The sequence below is a fragment of the Melozone crissalis genome, unplaced genomic scaffold (genome assembly GCF_028551555.1).
Source record: "Melozone crissalis strain CALT ecotype California unplaced genomic scaffold, PUWL_Pcris_2 ptg000086l_1, whole genome shotgun sequence".
NCBI lineage: Eukaryota > Metazoa > Chordata > Aves > Passeriformes > Passerellidae > Melozone > Melozone crissalis.
Genome location: NW_026535863.1, coordinates 2,993,553 through 3,013,602, shown reverse-complemented (window position 1 = coordinate 3,013,602; position 20,050 = coordinate 2,993,553). Strand labels below are relative to the sequence as shown.

At 38.0% G+C, this 20,050-nt stretch overlaps 1 protein-coding gene across 1 annotated transcript in view; it reads right to left on the bottom strand.

Annotated features, from left to right (window-relative positions):
* The window catches only part of TRIM33 (tripartite motif containing 33), a 46,976-nt gene that overhangs the window by 10,920 nt on the left and 16,006 nt on the right, over positions 1–20,050 (bottom strand). The window contains exons 3-11 of the mRNA XM_054290760.1: positions 19,430–19,577; positions 16,402–16,534; positions 12,315–12,431; positions 8,191–8,305; positions 7,197–7,343; positions 4,993–5,110; positions 3,441–3,688; positions 3,026–3,190; positions 2,108–2,308 (exon numbers count right to left, since the gene is read on the bottom strand). Coding sequence (XP_054146735.1) covers positions 2,108–2,308; positions 3,026–3,190; positions 3,441–3,688; positions 4,993–5,110; positions 7,197–7,343; positions 8,191–8,305; positions 12,315–12,431; positions 16,402–16,534; positions 19,430–19,577 — 1,392 coding nt within the window. The remainder of the gene's footprint in view (positions 1–2,107; positions 2,309–3,025; positions 3,191–3,440; positions 3,689–4,992; positions 5,111–7,196; positions 7,344–8,190; positions 8,306–12,314; positions 12,432–16,401; positions 16,535–19,429; positions 19,578–20,050) is intronic.

Genomic DNA, 20,050 nt, shown 5'->3' with positions numbered 1-20,050 from the left:
TGCAAAGTTGCAGCTGATATTCCAGCAGATCATCTTGGATGAAATTTATTTTGTTTCCTGTATGGTGACCAAATCTCCTGGGTTTTACAGGGGCATTTCAATGCCAAGGTTCTGTTCTCAGGATGAAGCTATCATCCTCCTCCCCTCCCTGCAGAAAACACATTATTTTTATTTTCTTTGCCTCCACATGTACAATAAACTGTGCTTTTCACCTCTCTAAATGAGCTTCAGAATCTACCTCAGCTTGTGTCCCCTCTCTGTGGGACAACGGGACATGTCCCCTCTGTGCTTCCCTCTAGAACATCCAAGAGAAACTCCAGACACCTTTAACCCTGAATAAATCACCATTCAGGGCACTCAAAATACATCACCACTAATTATTCCATCTTCCCACAAGATGGTCTTGTGGAAGAAAGGAAGTGAACACAGATTTGGGATTAATTAAAGTGTAAATTTTACTACAGGACACATTAAAAAATGATTAATCTAAAGGTTACCAGGTGGAGCAAGTCCTCCTAAGGTTTGTGCTATAGACATAAAATATTTTTGGCATTGGCTTCTACTTCCTCATAGGTGGAAAACTTCTGGGGCAAGGTCAGGAGGGGTAACCCAAATATTCCTGGGTGAGACCCCAGAGCTGACCAGGGCTGGGTTCTGATTCTTAGCAAGCCTTAAGGGAGACATTTGATCCATGACATCTGAGTTTCAACCATCAGCTTAACTAGATTTTTTGGAGATTTGATTCATCCTCTCCACACAACCAGAACTCTGCGGATGCCATGGAGTAAAATTCCCATTTTACTCCCAGGGCTTGGACAACTTTTTGCAATATTTTAGAGGTGAAATGAGTTTGAATTGTACAACTTTAAATGGTAATTACACCATCCCACAGCCAAGTCCTGGCACCCAAATATAAAACCAGAGCAGCTGAGAGGAGCAGCACTGCAGGACTACAGGATACACTAAATATTGATTAATCTAAAGGTTACCAGGTAGAGCAGGTCAGCCCTACATGGATAAACCAGCTGCATGCCTAAGACAAAGGCTGAAGATTTTAATTCTACAACTTTAAATTCTAATTACAGCATTCCATGACCAAATCCTGGTACCTAACCACAAAACCAGAGAGAGGGGAGCAGCACTGACCTGGATGGGGGGATGTTTGGCAGGGAGGGCAGGTTCTCCAGGTTGGTGGTGGAGAACTTTTTGTAATATTTTAGAGATGAAATGAGTTTGAATTCTACAACTTTAAATGCTAACTACATCATTCCATGGCCAAATCCTGCTACCCAACTATCAAACCAGAGCAGCTGAGTGGAGCAGGACTACAGGACTCATTAAATATTGATTAATCTAAAACTTACCAGGTGGAGCAGGTCAGCCCTACATGCATGCCTAAGAGAAAGGCTGAAGATTTTAATTCTACAACTTTAAATGCTAATTACACCATTCCATGGCCAACTACTATTGGCCAACTTTAAATGCTAATTACAGTATTCCATGACCAAATCCTGGCACCCAACCACAAAAGCAGAGCAGGAGGAGCAGCACTGACCTGGATGGGGGAGATGTTCTGCAGGGAGGGCAGGTTCACCAGGTTGGCAATGGAGAACTTTTTTGCAATATTGGAGAACTTTTTGCACTATTTTAGAGGTGAAATGAGTTTGAATTCTACACCTTTAAATGCTAATTGCACCATTCCATAGCCAATAACCACAAAACCAGAGAGAGGGGAGCAGCACTAACCTGGATGGGAGGGATGTCCTGCAGGGAGGGCAGGTTCTAAGGTTGATGATGGAGAACTTTTTGCAATGTTGGAGAACTTTTTGCAATATTTTAGAGGTGAAATGAGTTCAAAATCTACACCTTTACACCCTTCCATCACCAAGTCCTGGTACCCAACCATAAAACCAGAGCAGGAGGAGCAGCACTGACCTGGATGGGGGGGATGTCTGGCAGCAAGGGCAGGTTCTCCACGTTGGTGACAGAGAACAACTTTTGCAATATTTTAGAGGTGAAATCAGTTTGAATTGTACAACTTTACACCATCCCATGGCCAAATCCTGGCACCCAACCACAAAAGCAGAGCAGGAGGAGCAGCACTGACCTGGATGGGGGGGATGTCTGGCAGCGAGGGCAGGTTCTCCGGGTTGGTGACGGACGGGATGAGCTCGATGGCCGACACGGACGGGCTGGTGGGGCCGCGGTTGGCGCTGGCCATGGTGGCCGTGGTGGGGCTGGTGGGGTTGATGGTGGTGTTGTGCACTGAGACCACCGGGAAGGGCCCGGCGTGGCCGGGGTTGGAGTGCTGGGGAGACACAGACACCGCGCTGGGCACGGGGCAACCACAGCTCCCACTGCCCTCACAGAGACCTGAACCCAAGCACAGCCAGCACAGCACTGAGGGCAGGGAAACTGCTCCTCTTCCTCACTTGGACAGCAAAAATACCTCATGTGGCTCCATTTTAAACAGCACTTCTCCCACCAAGTATATAGTGGTGTTTTCTTAAAGCAATTACTTCCTCCAAAGACAGCTTTAGAGTTCACATCTAATTTTTTCTTTAACTGTTTCACTTTTGGTATTTCAGTCACATTAACATGCATTGTCAAGCATTTTTATTCTTAATGGCATGCAGAGCTCTGCATCAATGCTTCAGGTGTGAATTTAAAACCACTTCAGCAGCTGATTTAATCAAAACCCCTCAACTCCATCCCTTTGAACTCCACTACTCCTCACTATTCCCTAATAAACCTCCGAATGTTCTTTTCAGCTGAAAAGTGAAAAAAGAAACATTTTACTTCCCAGAACTAAACTGCAACACAAACATTTCATTTAATTTCGTTTCCACCCCTAAGGTTTGAATTTCCTTCCATTCAGCAAAACTGTCACAGCACAGTAATGCAACATGGAAAAGAAGCATATAAATGAGTGTAGCTGTGAGCTAGAGGGGGACAGATAAACACATTTACAGCTGGAATGAAAGGCTGGCACAATGGCACAATGAAGCATGTACACAGGATATACTTGTCTTTGAAGGTGAGGTTGCATCATGGAGTACTGAGGTCCATTGTGGCGTGGGATTCCTGGAATACGAGCAGCATTCTGAGCCATTCTCATCTGGTGTGCTTGGAAAGCCCCACAGTTCATGTTACCCCTCTGCATGGTCTGCATGCTGATCAACCTGGGAGGCTGCAAGGGTTTGGGTTTTTTTAAAATTTGTGCTTTTAACATGGAGAAAAGAAGCCCATCTCTTTCCACAGCAGTAGTAACACAACATCAAGCAAAGCAAAGAGCTGTCACATTAAAGTATCTCAAATCTCAGAAGATTTTAGTCTATAAATTGCTTTGTAAGTTTAGATCTGACAGGGCAATTTTAAATCTCAGTGTTACGGTGAAATAAAGCGAAAGAAGGTGAAATAAGAAGACACAAAGGACTCACCTGCTGCTGCAGGACTTGGGGGCTGCTCTGCCTGGGCACAGAGGCAGAGGAAGGCTGGGCCATCCTCATCTGCTGCAGCTGCTGGTGCTTTTGGGCATACACCTGCTGCTGCATGTGCTGCAGTCGAAGCTGGGCCAGGTTGATTTGTCCTGGAGCTTTGTTGACGTGGTTTGTTCCTGGAGGAGTTTGCCCAACCACTACATTGGGAGTGTAACTAGGGGTTGGTTTATTTTCAATGACCAGGTTACCTATAAAAAGCCAAAGAAGCAATCAACAGTTAGATCTCATCATCCTCCAAAGGCTGACATGTGTGGAATATTCTGGAATTTCTATGCAGTTTTCTCAGAGCAATTTAAGCTTGAAAGCTTAAAAATTAAAATTTAAATATAATTTTTAAAAATTAAAATTTAAGCTCTTTGCGTCTTCAATAACTATACATGATAAAAGCAAAAAGAGAACTTGGACTACAAGAACAGACAGCAAAATTAAAAATATGATCTGTGAGGGAAGAGTGAAAGAACTGGAACTGCACAGGCTAAAAGCCACAACAGACAGAAATGACTTCTCTGCTTTCACAAGAAATGGACAAGATGAGAAATAAAAGAGAAAAAAAACACGTTGAGTATAAGCTTTCTATGTCTAAGGAAACAAAGCCTGGGAAGAGATATTTGAGCGTCCCACCACTGAGTGACTCCAAACAGGTTCTACAAACACAACACCAAACCCTGCTACAAGCAAATCCTGTCTGGCTCCAGTGTCATGGACCATGCTGCCTCTCCACTCCTGTCCTATTTTTATATGGAAAGGCAAAATGTTGATTTTTTAATCAATTTGTGAATGTGTACTTAGTAGAATCTGCATGTCCCTTTTTATTAAGGTTGGCAGTTTCCTTTCTGCCCCAGAGAATAAACCCTCTTGACTGAAGACAGGAACACCCCAACCTTGATGGCGGACACAGAGCAAGAAGTGAGTACACACAAAAACTAATATTTTGTCAGATTTTCCATGAAATTTTTATCCAACAGAGAAGTTCACAAGCAGGTGCTAACAGATATCTTTGTGTCACTGTGCTCCATCCTCTTCTCTCATTCCAACCCTGCACTTTGCAAACTCTAAGTGGAAATGGCACAGAACCAGTGTGAAATCCAGAGAGGCTGTGGCTGCCCCATCCCTGGAAGTGTCCAAGGCTGGACAGGGCTTGGAGCAGCTGGGACAGAGAAAAGTGTCCCTGCCATGGCACGGGGTGCAATGAGATGACTTTTAAGGTCCTTTTCAACCCAAACCACTCTGTGATTAGGGCCATTCCTAGAACCAATCCCAGTACAATATCCATTGTATCCTGGAAAACAATATCCATTTAGAGACGGCTCTGCTAAAAGAAAGAACAGAGCAGATAAGGAGGATAATCAGGGCTGGATGGGTCATGAGACTTTATGGTTGAGTTTTTGCATCCTGCATTAAGAGACACACTGCACTCACTCCTGTTGGATGAATATCCTCAATTCAAGGGAGTTTTCCCACTATCAGAGATGAAACAAGCAGGGTTTCTCACCCAGATTGACCACGTTCTTGGCCCAGAAGGTGGGGTCACAGTGGAAGCGGATGGCGCCGTTGGCAGCAGGGACGGGGTCACAGCGAGCCTTCAGGATGTGCCTCAGCTGGAAGGTTATCTGAGAGAGAAAACAAAAACACTGCTGCTGACAGAGAAACCAAGAAGGAGAAACAAGTGTGTGTTTAGGCCATGGAACACCAACAAGGACGGGCAGCAGCAAGTTTGGTTCACAGCCTGGGGAATTCTCAATTTGTCAGGAAAATCCCACATTGTACAATTTCTTTACTCTGAGGATTGCAGAGCAGCACTCTTACACCACAACATTACTAAAATGAGTCCAGGGAAACACTGAGGTGCCTTCAAAGAGCTGACCCCATTCCTTGCACACCAACACTCCCTAAACCCTTCTGGTAAAGAGTGAATTGTTGCACAATTGCTTGGCTCTGCTGTAAGATCTGAAGATAGGGTGCCATGATGGACCCATATGGCAGAACTGGGTGTATCCTCTGGATTACCAACATTTGACCTCATTTGTGTCCTAATCTCACTATGGATATATTTGATTTCCCTGCTCCTCTGTGTTTGTGGCTCAGGACATGTTCCCAGACTGGCAAAGTTATGGTGAGCACACCCCTGGGCCTGCAGGTGCAGAACTGGGTGTATTCATGTCAATAAAAGTGAATTATCCTGCTGGTTAGCAACACTTGACTTTGTGTCTTACCTCACTCTGGGTATATTGGAATTTTTTCCCTCTCTGGACACAGGGACTGGGACAGAATTGCACAGCCAGGTCTGTGCAGTCACCAAGGAGTGGCTGAGGGCACTTTGCTCTGCTGGAGAAGAGGAACCCATGGAATTCCTGACTTGGACTCCTATCAGAGAATGTTTTGTGACATTTTTTGAGCTCTCAGTTTAATTATTACCTATGTGACTGTCTCTTCAAGTGTGTAACATTTCTAAGTTTCACAGTGTTGTGTTCTGGGAGCCTCACTGGGGGCTGCAGCTTCTTCCTCAAAGGGACAGCTCTGATGTGTGAGCAGGGACAGGACCCAGGGAAGGGCTGGAGCTCCCAGGGGAGTTTAGGTTGGATTTTAGGGAAAGATTCCTCCCTCAGAGGGTGCTGGGCACTGCCCAAGGCTGCCAGAGCTCCAGAAGCATTTGGACAACACTCCAGGGATGCCCAGGGTGGGATTTTGGGGTGTCTGGCAGGGCAGGGGCTGCACTGGATGATCCCTGTGGTAATCACACATCCCCTGAACAGAGACAGACATAACTCTCCCCCAGGATTTTCCTGGGAAGCTCTGAGAAAGCTCAGAGAAAAGAATGAGAAACAATTCTTATCTCCACTTGCTGCACCTGTTGTTGTACACATGTGGAATGTATCATGAACATTTGTTTACCAAACTTCTTAATTGGACAGTGGATGGTGTTTGGATTGATTGACCAATTAAGTAAAAGCTGCATTGGACTGTCTGGAAGGGGATGAGCTTCTTGAGAAATATAATATAGTACAATAAAGTGACTGCTCAGCCTTCTGTAATCATGGAGTCAATGCTGATTATTCCCTGATTGTGGAAACCCCCAGCACACAGGGAATATTTCTCTGTCTGCTCTGGGGTGCCCTGACCCCCACGGGAGCACTGACTTTCACCCTCATCCATGGAGAAAGTTTCCTAAACTTCAAGATAGACTGGAATCCACAAAAGTGTGAAATAGATTACACAGAGTAGTGTAGGTGTATCACTTGGTGAGAAATTGAGGTTTTGGGATTTTTAGTATGTGGTGGATGGCAGCAAGATGGAGGGCACAGGGTGTCGTCCTGGGTTTCTTCTTCATCCTCCTTCTCCATGGGTTTGGGTGGCATTTTGTAATTGGGCAGAAAAGTCCCCACTGGGGGCTTTGTGGGATCAGTTACTGGGTTAAAAGGGAAAATAATCCAGGTGTCAGTTCTTAATTGGATGGTTTAGTCTTAAAAGACCTTGCACCAAGAGATTGTTGGCCATTTTGTGCCTTCTCATGAAAAGCTGCTGAACTCACAGCAGTGACTGTTTTACTGATAAAAAATAATGAATATCTGAGTGTGAACATGAACTATCATCTCAAGTGCCTTCAATCCACACCCAGAGAACCCCAGAACTGGTACCCCCACAGCTGATGAGTGCTTGCTGGTGCCATGAGTCCCTGGCAGCCCCAGGTGGCCTCACCAGGCGTTTGCTGTAGAGCAGGGCAGTGCTGCTGCCACTGGCAATGGCCCAATTCGTGAAGTTCATCACGTGCTTCACTTGTCTGGACAGCCCAGTGATGTCGTTCTGCTGCTGGAGCAACTTCATCTGCCTCTCCTTGGTGACATTCTGCAAAGAAACAGAGGCTTTATTGCAATAAATTAACTGTAAAATGTAAATTGTAAAGCAATTTGTTACAACGAGACTTTTAGATGTAGGAGGAAAATGCAAACTGCTGGCAGGTTTTGGATCAAAAGGGAAATGTCCCAAGGAAATTTTAATTCATGCTAGGTAAATAAGAAAAGCCAAAGTTCATGTAATTTTGCATTATTCCTTTTAGTAATGATCTAGTTACTCTATTCTTCCAGGAACATTTGATTTCCTTGCCAAATAATTGTTGAAAAATTTATTGTGATTCATCTGATCTTAAATTTTTCATGGCATGGCCATATGCACTGAACCAACTTCTGACAAGGGATTTTCTCTGTTCAGATAAAATTTTTATGGATTTTAATAAAAGTCACAATGCAATTATTCAAAACATGCCATCTGGAAAGGATGCTTGAACTCATGGTCTCTAAAGTTGTATTATATAAGTTTAAATATCAGCATTACACCTTCATGTATAAATACTGCTCTGTTCTTACATGAACATTAAAAAGCTATTTGAGGGAATTATTAAATCATTCACACCTTAGCATTATGTTATAATACAGAAATATGGCAAACAGAACATGGAAAGTGGATTTTCAGCCACTCCTGTACAATGAACCCAACTTTGAATATGAGGCACAGACACAAAACTGAAGGAGCTCTGATGAGAGGAAAAATAAGAAATTTAACTCCAGCACATCCCTCAGAGGCAGTTTCAGTGCTGCCCCACCTGCAATCACACCAAACAAACGATTTTCAAATATTTCCCCTCAACAGGGGACTGGAAACTCAACACCACCACTGCTTTTTATTTCAAGTGTACCTCAAGGTGCTGTAGGAGAGATTTTCCCTTTTTATTGATTTCATTGATGAGGGTGAATATGGCCACTTTGATTTCCTGTTCTACTCGTTTGTTGGTTTCATTTACTTCTTTTATCCTAAAAAACAACAAAAAAAAAAGCAATGGATTGTCAGTCACTTTACCAAATACAAATTTACAACTTGTTTTACTACAAATAATATGAAAGTCCTTGTAGTTTACACATTTTATACAGAGAAATAACCAGCCACAACCACATGTGTCTGTATGGACATTTATAAATTTATATCCAAATCGTGTCACTATGAAAAATTTATATCTGATGCTTTAAACTTTTAAGACCATTTATATTAACCAAAATCAACCCTGAATTTCAAATTAATTCCTCCCTTGTAACAAAAATAAATTATTACAGACCTGTAATTAATAAAGAGATAAACATTTCACTAATGATGTGCCTGATATTAGTTTAGATTATTCTCTTGTGCTTTAATACTACTGGCTGCCAGATTTTTATACCTCTTCATCACTGCCATTTTTCCTCAGTTTTAGTGCATTTGCAGCTTCTTCAGATTCAAGCGAATCACCTTGAGCTCTGGCCACAGAATGTGAAATACAGCATTTCTTAAACTCATGGAAATTCTGGATTTATTTGATCCTACGCTGCCTTAATCTAACAAGACCAATTTTAGCAGAATTCTTTGCCATGAGCCAACGTGAAGACTTAAATTGTCCTTTTTTAAAGAGTTTTTTTTGCTGCCAGATCAAGATCTGATGTCACCCAGCCACAGGACCAACACTCAGTGCTGATGAGCACTGCTGGAGTCAGAGCCCTTGAAGGCACCTGGGACACACGTGGTTTTTGTGACAACACAACTCCAAAAAACACCCAACCAACCCCTCATTAAGTCCATGGCATCCACCCTTGGCTTTGGCACCCAACAATTATTCCAGCAGAGCTGTTCCTTCAACACTTTCATGCTCCACCACCACAGGTGATGGTGATTTTGTGCCAACATTGACAACAAAATTGTAATATCTTCATTTTTCCCATTCCCTGAAGTTTTTAGCATGATGGATTTTGTGTCCCACACACCAGCAAACCAGTGGAATGAGTTGTGTCACCTGCACCAACCACTTGGCTCAGCAGAAAACTGAGATCTTGACACAATCCCAGCTGCAGAAATTCACTGATGCCAGAAATTCTTGGGCAAAAAAAACCCCACCATTACAATGTGTTAATCCCATCACCCATTCCTGGCCTGGAATTCCTATCAGAGAATGTTCTGTGACATTTCTTGAGCTCTCATTTTAATTATTCCCTATGTGATTGTCTCTCCAAGTGTGTAACATTTCCATGCTTCACTGTGGTGTTGTGTTTTGGGACCTTTCAAAAAGTTCCATGGAAAACCAGCACCTAAAATAGCGATTTTCATTGGGGTTTTTTTTTCACACATTTGCCTTGGTCATGCTCTGTGTTCTTCATCCCTGACACTGATTTTTTTTTTTAAAATATAGCTGGCACCACAAGGAGTTAAAAATTTACATCAGAACTTCTCTTTCTATCTCGGTGCACATCCTCCTGCTGCCCTGTACTTTCCACCCCCAGCTGATGTGTCATTCTGCAAATGCCCTCAGAGCTGCAGAGGGCTCAGCAAACCACAGAGAGCCGGGGTGGAATTCCCTGAGCTGCTGCTGCAGGGATCCCGAGCTGCCTCTGCCTCTGATCTGGGGCTCCATGTGAGGCTGAACTGCAGCCAACCCTGGAAATCTGAACTGAAGCTACCTAAAAAAAACCCCAATCAAAACCCCACAACCAACCACAATTTCCTATTCAAATCCACGCTTAGTTTTTGTCACACAGTTATCAGGGGCCTTACTATGAAACATAAAAGTATTTTAATATTTCAACTTGTTACACAGTTATCAGAGGTCTTACTACGAAACATAAAAATATTTTAATATTTCAACTGTTACAGTTGGATATTAAAAATTTTAATATTTCAACTGTTACACAGTTATCAGAGGCCTTACTATGAAACATAAAAGTATTTTAATATTTCAACTTGTTACACAGTTATCAGAGGCCTTACTACGAAACATAAAAATATTTTAATATTTCAACTGTTACAGTTGGATATTAAAAATTTTAATATTTCAACTGTTACACAGTTATCAGAGGCCTTACTATGAAACATAAAAATATTTTAATATTTCAACTTGTTACAAAGTTATCAGAGGCCTTACTACGAAACATAAAAATATTTTAATATTTCAACTGTTACAGTTGAATTTTTAAAAATATTTTAATATTTCAACTTGTTACACAGATATCAAGGGGCCTTGCTATGAAACAAAACTATTTCAATATTTCAACTGTTACAGTTGATTATTAAAAAATATTTTTATTTTTCAACTTGTTACACAGTTATCACAGGCCTTCATATGAAATATTTCAATTGTTACAGTTGAATATTAAAAATATTTTAATGTTTCAACTTGTTACACAGTTATCAGAGGCCTTACTAGGAAACATAAAAATATTTTAATATTTCAACTTGTTACACAGATATCAGGGGCCTTACTATGAAACATAAAAATATTTTAATATTTCAACTGTTACAGTTGAATATTAAAAAATATTTTAATATTTCAACTTGTTACACAGAGGTCTTACTATGAAACATAAAAATATCTTAATATTCAACTGTTACAGTTGAATATTTAAAAATTTAATATTTCAACTTGTTACACAGTTATCAGAGGTCTTACTATGAAACATAAAAATACTTTAATATTTCGACTGTTACAGTTCAATATTAAAAATATTTTAATATTTCAACTTGTTACAAAGTTATCAGAGGTCTTACTATGAAACAAAAATATTTGAATATTTCAACTGTTACAGTTGAATATCAAAAAATATTTCAATATTTCAACTTGTTACAGTTATCAGAAGTCTTACTATGAAACATAATATTTTAATATTTCAACTGCTACAGTTGCATATTAAAAAATATTTTAGTATTTCAACTTGTTACAAAGTTATCAGAGCCTTAACTATGAAACATAAAAAATTTTAATATTTTAACTGTTACAGCTGAAATATTAAAACTATTTTAATCTTTGAATATTCAATATTCAAATATATTTTAAAATATTGAATATTAAAACTATTTTAATATTTCAACTTGTTACACAGTTATCAGAGGCCTTACTATGAAGCATAAAAATATTTTAATATTTTACCTGTTACAGTTGAATATTAAAAATATTAAAATATTTCAACTTGTTACACAGAGGCCTTACTATGAAACATAAAAATATTTTAATATTTCAACTGTTACAGTTGGATATTAAAAATTTTAATATTTCAACTGTTACACAGTTATCAGAAGCCTTACTATAAAACATAAAAATATTTTAATGTTTCAACTGTTACAGTTGAATATTTAAAAATATTTTAATATTTCAACTTGTTACAAAGTTATCAGAGCTTTAACTATGAAGCATAAAAATATTTTAATATTTTAACTGTTACAGTTGAATATTAAAAATATTAAAATATTTCAACTTGTTACACAGAGGTCTTCCTATGAAACATAAAAATATTTTTTAATATTCAACTGTAACAGCTGAATATTAAAAAATATTTTAATATTTCAACTTGTTAGTTATCAGAGGCCTGACTATGAAACATAGAAATATTTTAACATTTCAACTGTTACAGTTGAATATCAAAAATATTTTAATACTTCAACTGTTACAGTTCAATATTAAAAACATTTTAATAGTTCAACTTGTTACAAAGTTATCAGAGGCCTTACTATGAAACATAAAAACATTGTAATATTTGAATATTGAATATTAAAATATATTAAAAATATTGAATATATTGTAATGAATGTGTCACACCTTTGGTTCTACTCAAAGTTGTCACAAAAAACATAATCTTTAACATTTATTTCTTGTAAGAACTTCCAAGAGATGCAGAGTCTTGTTCATAAAAATTATGAAAAGCAATTAAGATACAGAATTAAGTTCAGTATGTTAATCAAGTCCCACCATTCATTTTGCTGTGTCTCATTAAAAACCAATGTAACAGCTGATTATTTTGGGGAACTCACCTATTTTGAACTTGGGCAGCTGCAAAATTTACATAATTCTTCTTCTCAAGAAGTTTGGCCAAGAGGTTCTCAATTGCACCCTTCTGGTTCTGAAAAGCTTCTTCCAGGAACTGGTACCTTTTCAACAGCAAGAGAAAAACTGATTACCAAGGGACAGAGGGCTGAAACTCAGGTGCAAAGCCATGAAATTTGGAAAAAATATGACAGAGAAAAAAATAAAAACCACAGAGAAAGAAAACACTAAAAAAATCAGACTCTGAATATTCTGATTAGTGTGTAAAATGTTGAAAAAAGTCCTTTGGTACTGGCCAGGAGATTGAATCTCTGTGGGAAATCATCAATTCCAACCACACAGGGATGCAGTGCCTCCTTTTTTTGATGAGGAAAATGCACCAAAAGCTTAAACATAATTAAAGGATACCAAAAACAACCCCCTAAATTATCCCAAATTCCCCAGTTTTTCAGCTCATGTTTGACTGCATTCGTTTAACGTGAAGAAAATTTCCCTATTAAATAAACTTCAAGTTTTTTCCACCTCTGCTGCTTCCAAGTGAAGAATTTTCCCTTCCAAGCTCTTCAGCTGAACAGCTGCTATCAAAGGTACTTTCCATTACTTCATCTGAAAAGAGGGTAAGTACCAACACTGAGGGAAAATAACAAAATTTGGTGCCTTTTCCTAAAATATTGCAATAAAAATGCCACAGAAACACAATGTCTCTGCTGAAAATGGCCAAGGGGAATTAAAATTAAAGCAGCTCCATGAATTTCTGATCAACTGCTCAAAATCCAGGATTCCTAACTTGCTAAGTCTTGTCTTGGCAATAAATAAACCTCCTGCTTCTGCAATGTAATTTGTTAACAATAGGGAAAACTTAATGTCCCAGAACACCTTGGCAATGTTTTGTCAATATTCAAATTGGCAGAAAATTGCTGCAATTAATGAAGCATTCTATAAGGTGCATTAGAAACAATTTACAGCATCTGCCAAAGAAAATGAAGAAGAAATTAGTGTTGTCTTCTGTCACAGTGTAGAACATTACAATCCAAAGGAAAAGATTGTCTGGATTGTCAGCAAACTCACAGCAAGACAGTTTTTTTATTTAAATTACAAGCATGATAACAGGGACTCAGACAAAGAATATAATTCACAACAAAAACAACTCTACTCCTGTTAATTCAGTTTGTACCAGCAACAGACAAATCTGAACTCCAAGAGTTGAGATTCTTCATTCTCAGTGGTGGAATTTTGCTTTTTCTAAGAACAGGATAAAGTTCTTGCAGACAAACAGCAGCATGAGATTTTAGATAGTACAATACCAAAAAAATAGCATTCTTAAAGCCCAAAGACAGCAAAACTTGAAATATCTGGGAGTTGCTGATTTTCTGAAATTATTTTCATTAAGTTCAAAATTATATTTCCACTTGAAGGAGAAGTGAAAAATCTACTTGCAGCTTGTACTGCTAAAATTTATCTGTAACTCTTTTCTACAGCCAAAATCCTTTTCTTTTTTTCAGTATTGCACTTCCAGCTTCCCAAGTGTGTGGACTGGAAACAACCCAAATTAAGGAATCTCACAAAATTGAATCCCCAGCAATCCCTGCCCTGACAGGGGTGGAACTGGATGATCTTTAAGGTCCTTTCCAAACCCAAACCATTCTGGAATTCTAAAATTGAGATTCTCAACGCTGGCCCATGGAGATACTGAAATGGTGATTCACTCTCCTTTGGGGTAAAATATTAGGATTTCAGGTAAGAAGAAAACAGGATTAAAATCAATTTTTTCCACTTGGCATGATTCTCCATGAAATCTCAGCTGCACTTCAGGCAGACAAAGCAGTGCCTTAATCATCAAATTATTTTCATAAAGTTCAAAACTATGTTTCCACTTGAAGGAGATGTGAAAAATCTACTTGCAGCTTGTAGTGCTAAAATTTATCTGTAACTCTTTTTACAGCCAAAATCCTTTTCTTTTTTTCAGTATTGCACTTCCAGCTTCCCAAGTGTGTGGACTGGAAACAACCCAAATTAGAGGAATCTCACAAAATTGTCAGCTTTCTACAGAATCCCCAGCAATCCCTGCCCTGACAGGGGTGGCACTGGATGATCTTTAAGGTCCTTCCAACCCCAAACCATTCTGGAATTCTAAAATTGAGATTCTCAACACTGGCCCATGGAGATACTGAAATGGTGATTCACTCTCCTTTGGGGTAAAATATTAGGATTTCAGGTAAGAAGAAAACAGGGGATTAAAATCAATTTTTTTCCCACTTGGCATGATTCTCCATGAAATCTCAGGTGTATTTCAGGCAGACAAAGCAGTGCCTTAACCATTGTAATTCACACCTGCACTCAGAACCATATGGAAAGAATATTCTGTAAAAAAAAGCACATTAATAATGACAAATTCTCCTTTTGGAAGAGCACAGGTAAGCAGGACCAGATCCATCTGTTAATCCATCAGCAACATGCACAGAACAGATGCAAAGAAACCAACAGGACCAAATTAGTGAATAAATCCCAGGAGAGCACCCTTGTGACAAGGCAGTCACCCAGGATATTTATGAAAGAACAGAGCAGGAATATTTGAGGGTAAAATAATAATAATAATAATAATAATAATAATAATAATAATAATAATAATAATAATAATAATAATAATAATAATAATAATGTTATTTCAAAGTAACAGTTTTGAGGGTGTTATTATTATTATTGTTATTTCAAAGTAAAAGTTTTGAGGGTGTTAACATAATAATAATTATTGTCATTTCAAAGTAAAGTTTTTTATTATTATCAAATAATAACAATAATTGTTATTATTATCATTATTATTTCAAAGTAAAAGTTTTCCACAGGCTGCTGTAGCTGTCTGAGAATAATCACTATTCTGAGAAAAACAGAGTAGCTTTTCCAAAAAAAAAACTGAAAAAGAAAAAAAAAAAGAAAATCAGGACACTGAATTCAGTATTACACCTTTAGAGAGAAGAGTTAAGGAAAAGCAGTGGTGCAGTGGTTGATAAATATGAATTATCCCCAAATTCTCTATTATAACACTGCAAAATATTTGTTCAGATATTCAAACAACTCCATGACAAAGCTGATAAAGAGCAGAAGTTGGAATGCGTCTTAAAGGGATTCCAACTCCTTTTCCAGCAGAAGCAAACCCAGCATTTCCTTTTACCTGGAATGAGGCAGCTTTTAACCCAAACCATTTTTCCCCTCTGCACCAGAAGAATATACGAATATAAAAGGCAAAATTTAGACTTTCCTTTACAAAATTCCCCTAAAGACTGTTGCACAACGAAAAATGCCCTTTCAGAAAATTCATTACCTCAGCCATGACTCACTCTATCACTTTTGCTTCTTTTACAGCACCAGGTGCTCAGGGCTGCAGGAATTTCCAATCACGTCCTGACCACAGAGACAGCACTGGGAACTGCCAGGCAAATGAACACCTGAATCCCACCAAACCTCCTCAGCCCATCTTGGCTTAAATCTCATCTTAGGGGACTTGACAAAGATCAAGTTTCCATCACTCCACACAGGTTCTCTGTCACCATCTCATTTTTTGAAAAATCACTTTGCCCAGGATTCTTCTCCTGGGAAGCTGAGAAGCCTCAGAGAAAAATGAAAACAATAATTATCTGATTTGCTTCTCCTTTGGAATGTGGTTTGGACATTGGTTACCAACAGGTGCTTGTTTGATTGGTTTCATGTGAATTGTTTTGATTTATTGGCCAATTATGGTCAAGCTGTGTTGGGACTCTGGAAGGAGTCACAAGTTTTTCATTATTATCTTTAAGCCTTCTGTCTGTATATTTCTGTATTCTTTATTATAGTTTATTACAGTATTCTTTAATATATTACAGATCACAAAATAATAAATTAGCCTTCTAAGAACACAGAGTCAGATACATCATTCCTCCCAAAAAATACCACAGTTTTCTGCAAGGGATGGCTTCATTCCAACCAGGAGTAAATGCAGCAGAATTTCCAACACAAGCAGCTCCCATCAATGCCACTTCATCCCCTGAGACAGCACAGCACAGGAGTTCAGAAATATTTAGAATATTTGTATGTCTGTACCTGTGTTCTTTGTGCTCCAGTAACTGACAGTCTCTGCAGGTCAGCCTGTCACAGGTTTCACAGAAAAGTTTTAACTGCTCTTGTTTGTGGACAGGGCAGAAAACAGGACGTTGACCAGATGCTCCCACGGCTTCTGTTTTTAAAAACAAACCATTTGTGCATTTTAAGATAAAATTGAGACAATCTGAAGAGCAAAACAACCCAACTAACTTCCAGCAACAACCAAGAACTCGCAAAGGCACCTCCAGATGTGCTCTCAGGCTGAGGTTACTGTGAGAACTTCAGGCCAGGGGTTGGATTTGATGAGCTCAGAGCTCTTTCCCAACCTCCATGACTCTGGGATTTACAGTGCCAGTGGTTTAGAGCGGTTTTCACTTTATTCACTCATTCTGCTTTATTCATTTATTCGACTTTTCTCATGAGCACCCAAAAGGCCCTGTAAGACTGCACACAATCTTTTTATAAACACATGTACACCAGCACAGTGTACATGTGTTTATAAAGATTTCATTTCGTCTTTATAAAGATTTAATTCCATTTAATTTCACCTCTGACACACTGAAGGATGGCTCAAACCTTTTAAACCTTTTTAACCTTTTTTAAAGGTTTTTTAAAACCCTTTTTACCTCATGGATTTTCTAGTTTATCCCTTCAAACATCTCATTTAATCAAACACAATTGAAGTGGGAACTGCAAAGCAAATGTTGCCTGTGTTAAAAGTTAATTAAACACCCAAATAACAAATAATGGCAAAAAATAGTTCTGGGTTACTAAAAAATTCCTGTACAGTGTTCTGAAGATGTTTTGAGCTCAGCAAAGAGGAAAGCAGCCTTTGGAAGGTACAGGAGGTAGGGTTTAAATGAATTTCCCTCACTCTCCAATGATTCTGAAGCTGGTTATATCATGCAAGTTATTGTAAAGAAAGAGCCGATGAACCCACAGCTGCCACTCACTGAGAGAAATTTAAAGTCTCCAGGGCACATCTTTGAGTTTAGGAAGAAAAAAACCCAAAGACCAGCCCTTCCCCACAATCACAATAAATACAATTGCTGATGAAAAGTTTATTTTATAAACTTTATTTTAAAACCTTTATTTTATAAACTTTATATTTAAAATATAAAATATTTTCTATTTTATAATTGAAATAATTTATATTTAAATATAAATATATATTATATAATATATTATCATTATAATATTGATATTATTATAATATTATGGAATTATAGTATTATATTATAATAATATTATTATATTATAATATTTATATATATTATAATTTTATATTTTTATAAACTTTCTGGTTTTGGAACAGTCACTTTTCAGTCCCTTCCCAGCAGGTATCAAAGGGAAAGCTGAGCTGTAATATCACATTTAAAGTCACAATTTAGCATTCCTTGTAAAAACATCAGTAATTCTTTCTTGAGCCCTATAATTTGAGTGAATTTAAGGGTTTCTCATCTGTGAGGCTTAATACATTGAATCTTAAATGTATAATATTTCTTATTAAAAATATTCATTAAGATATAAAGAGAAGCCTCTCCAAAATGAGGTTTATTTGACAGAGCAAATGAAATAAAATCCCTGTCTAAAGGAACTAAGCTCAACAGTAAACTTTTTAACTATTAAACAATTTTTAGAAAGAAAAGTAATGTTTGTTCCTTTGAAAGGATACAATAAAACAATTATGGAGATCCTAATTAATTTTACATTAATTTAAATGAAGAGAGCAAAGTGTTGAGATCTCTCTTCCTCAATGTGATCATTTTCAGACACATCCACATTGTGGAGAACCTAAAAGTCACTAAATCACAACTTTTAACCCATCTACAAACAGAATTTTCTAATCTAAAATCCAGATACCCTGGACCTGTTTGGAGAACATTTTCCACATTACCTCAACAAGTTCTAAATGATAAAATCCAGATAGGCTGGACCTGTTGTGAGATGATTTTCCACATCACCTCAATAGGCTACAAATGATGTATGATCAAACAACAGCTCAAGAATTTACTTCTAATAAGGCTGCACACCTGAACAAACCCTTCACACAATTCACATATTCAATTTTGCTCACTGAGGGATTAAACCTAAAACAGATTCAAATTCTACATTTACTCAGTAAAATCAGTACAAAGTAACAGAATATATTGAAGGTAACTATATAAAATATATAGTTATAACTATATAAACTAAATGACTATAACTATAGAAAATATATAGTTATATATTTTAACTATATATTTTAACTATATAAATTATATAACTATATAAACTATATAACTATATAAAATAGTTATAACTATATAAATTATGTAACTATATAAATTATATAACTATATAACTATAACTATGTAACTACATAAAACATATAGTTATAACTATTTAACTATATAAACTATATAAATTATGTAACAATATAAATTATATAACTATAACTTTATAAACTATATAACTATGCAAGTATATAAAATATATCAATATAACTATTTAACTATATAAATTATATAACTATATAAAATATATCAATATAACTATTTAACTATATAAATTATATAACTATGTAAACTTATATACACATTTCTACAGAGAGAACTATAATTGCTTCTCATAACAAAATACAACAAAATGGGTAATTTAATTTCCTTGGACAAGATTTGGAATGGGTAAGATTTTTAATATGCCACAGTTCTCCATATTTCAACCCCTCCATTTAGTTACTTGTTCTACTAAACAATCTAATTCTACTAATTTACTAATCTAGAATTCTACTAATCTAGCAAGATTATTAAGAATGGATCTAAATCCTTTCCAAACGCACAAAGTATCACTGTTATAAATTTAATTCTTCCTCTATTTTTACAGCATCTAATTTTGCACTGGTAACTTTGTAGTGCACTTTTCCCAAATCCTGGGGGAAAGGAAACACACAGAGCTGGTTGTTACCATCACCCTCCCCCTTTTTTTTTAACATATAAAGAGAAAAGGCTTTTGGAGCAGGCAGGACAAAGTGACACCCAACACTCACCTGAGGACACATCCTCTTTTTTCCTGATCATGTGGTCCTTGGTGAACTTTACTCGCTGGTGAGCCTCGATGCAGGTCTTGCACAGCCACTCCCCACACTCCACACAGAACCCCACAGCACTGGCATTGTCCTCACAGCTGGTGCACACCTGGCGGGGAACAGAAACCAGAATTGTGCTGGGAGCCTCAGAGAGCAGAAAGGGGAGGGGAAAAGGCACCAGAATTGTTCTGGGGAGAGCTGACAGCCCCAGAAAGCAGAAAGGGTTGGGGGAAAAGCCATCAGAATTGTTCTGGGGAGAGCTGACAGATCCAGAGAGCAGAAAGGGGAGGGAAAAAGGCACCAGAATTGTTCTGGGGAGAGCTGACAGATCCAGAAAGCAGAAAGGGTTGGGGGAAAAGCCATCAGAATTGTTCTAGGGAGAGCTGACAGATCCAGAGAGCAGAAATGGGAGGGAAAAAGGCACCAGGATTGTTCTGGGGAGAGCTGACAGATCCAGAGGGCAGAAAGGGCTGGGGGAAAAAGGAACCAGGATTGTTCTGGGGAGCACTGACAGGACCAGAGAGCACAGGAGGGGTGGGGAAAAGGCGCCAGAATTGTTCTAAGGAGAGCTGAGAGACCCAA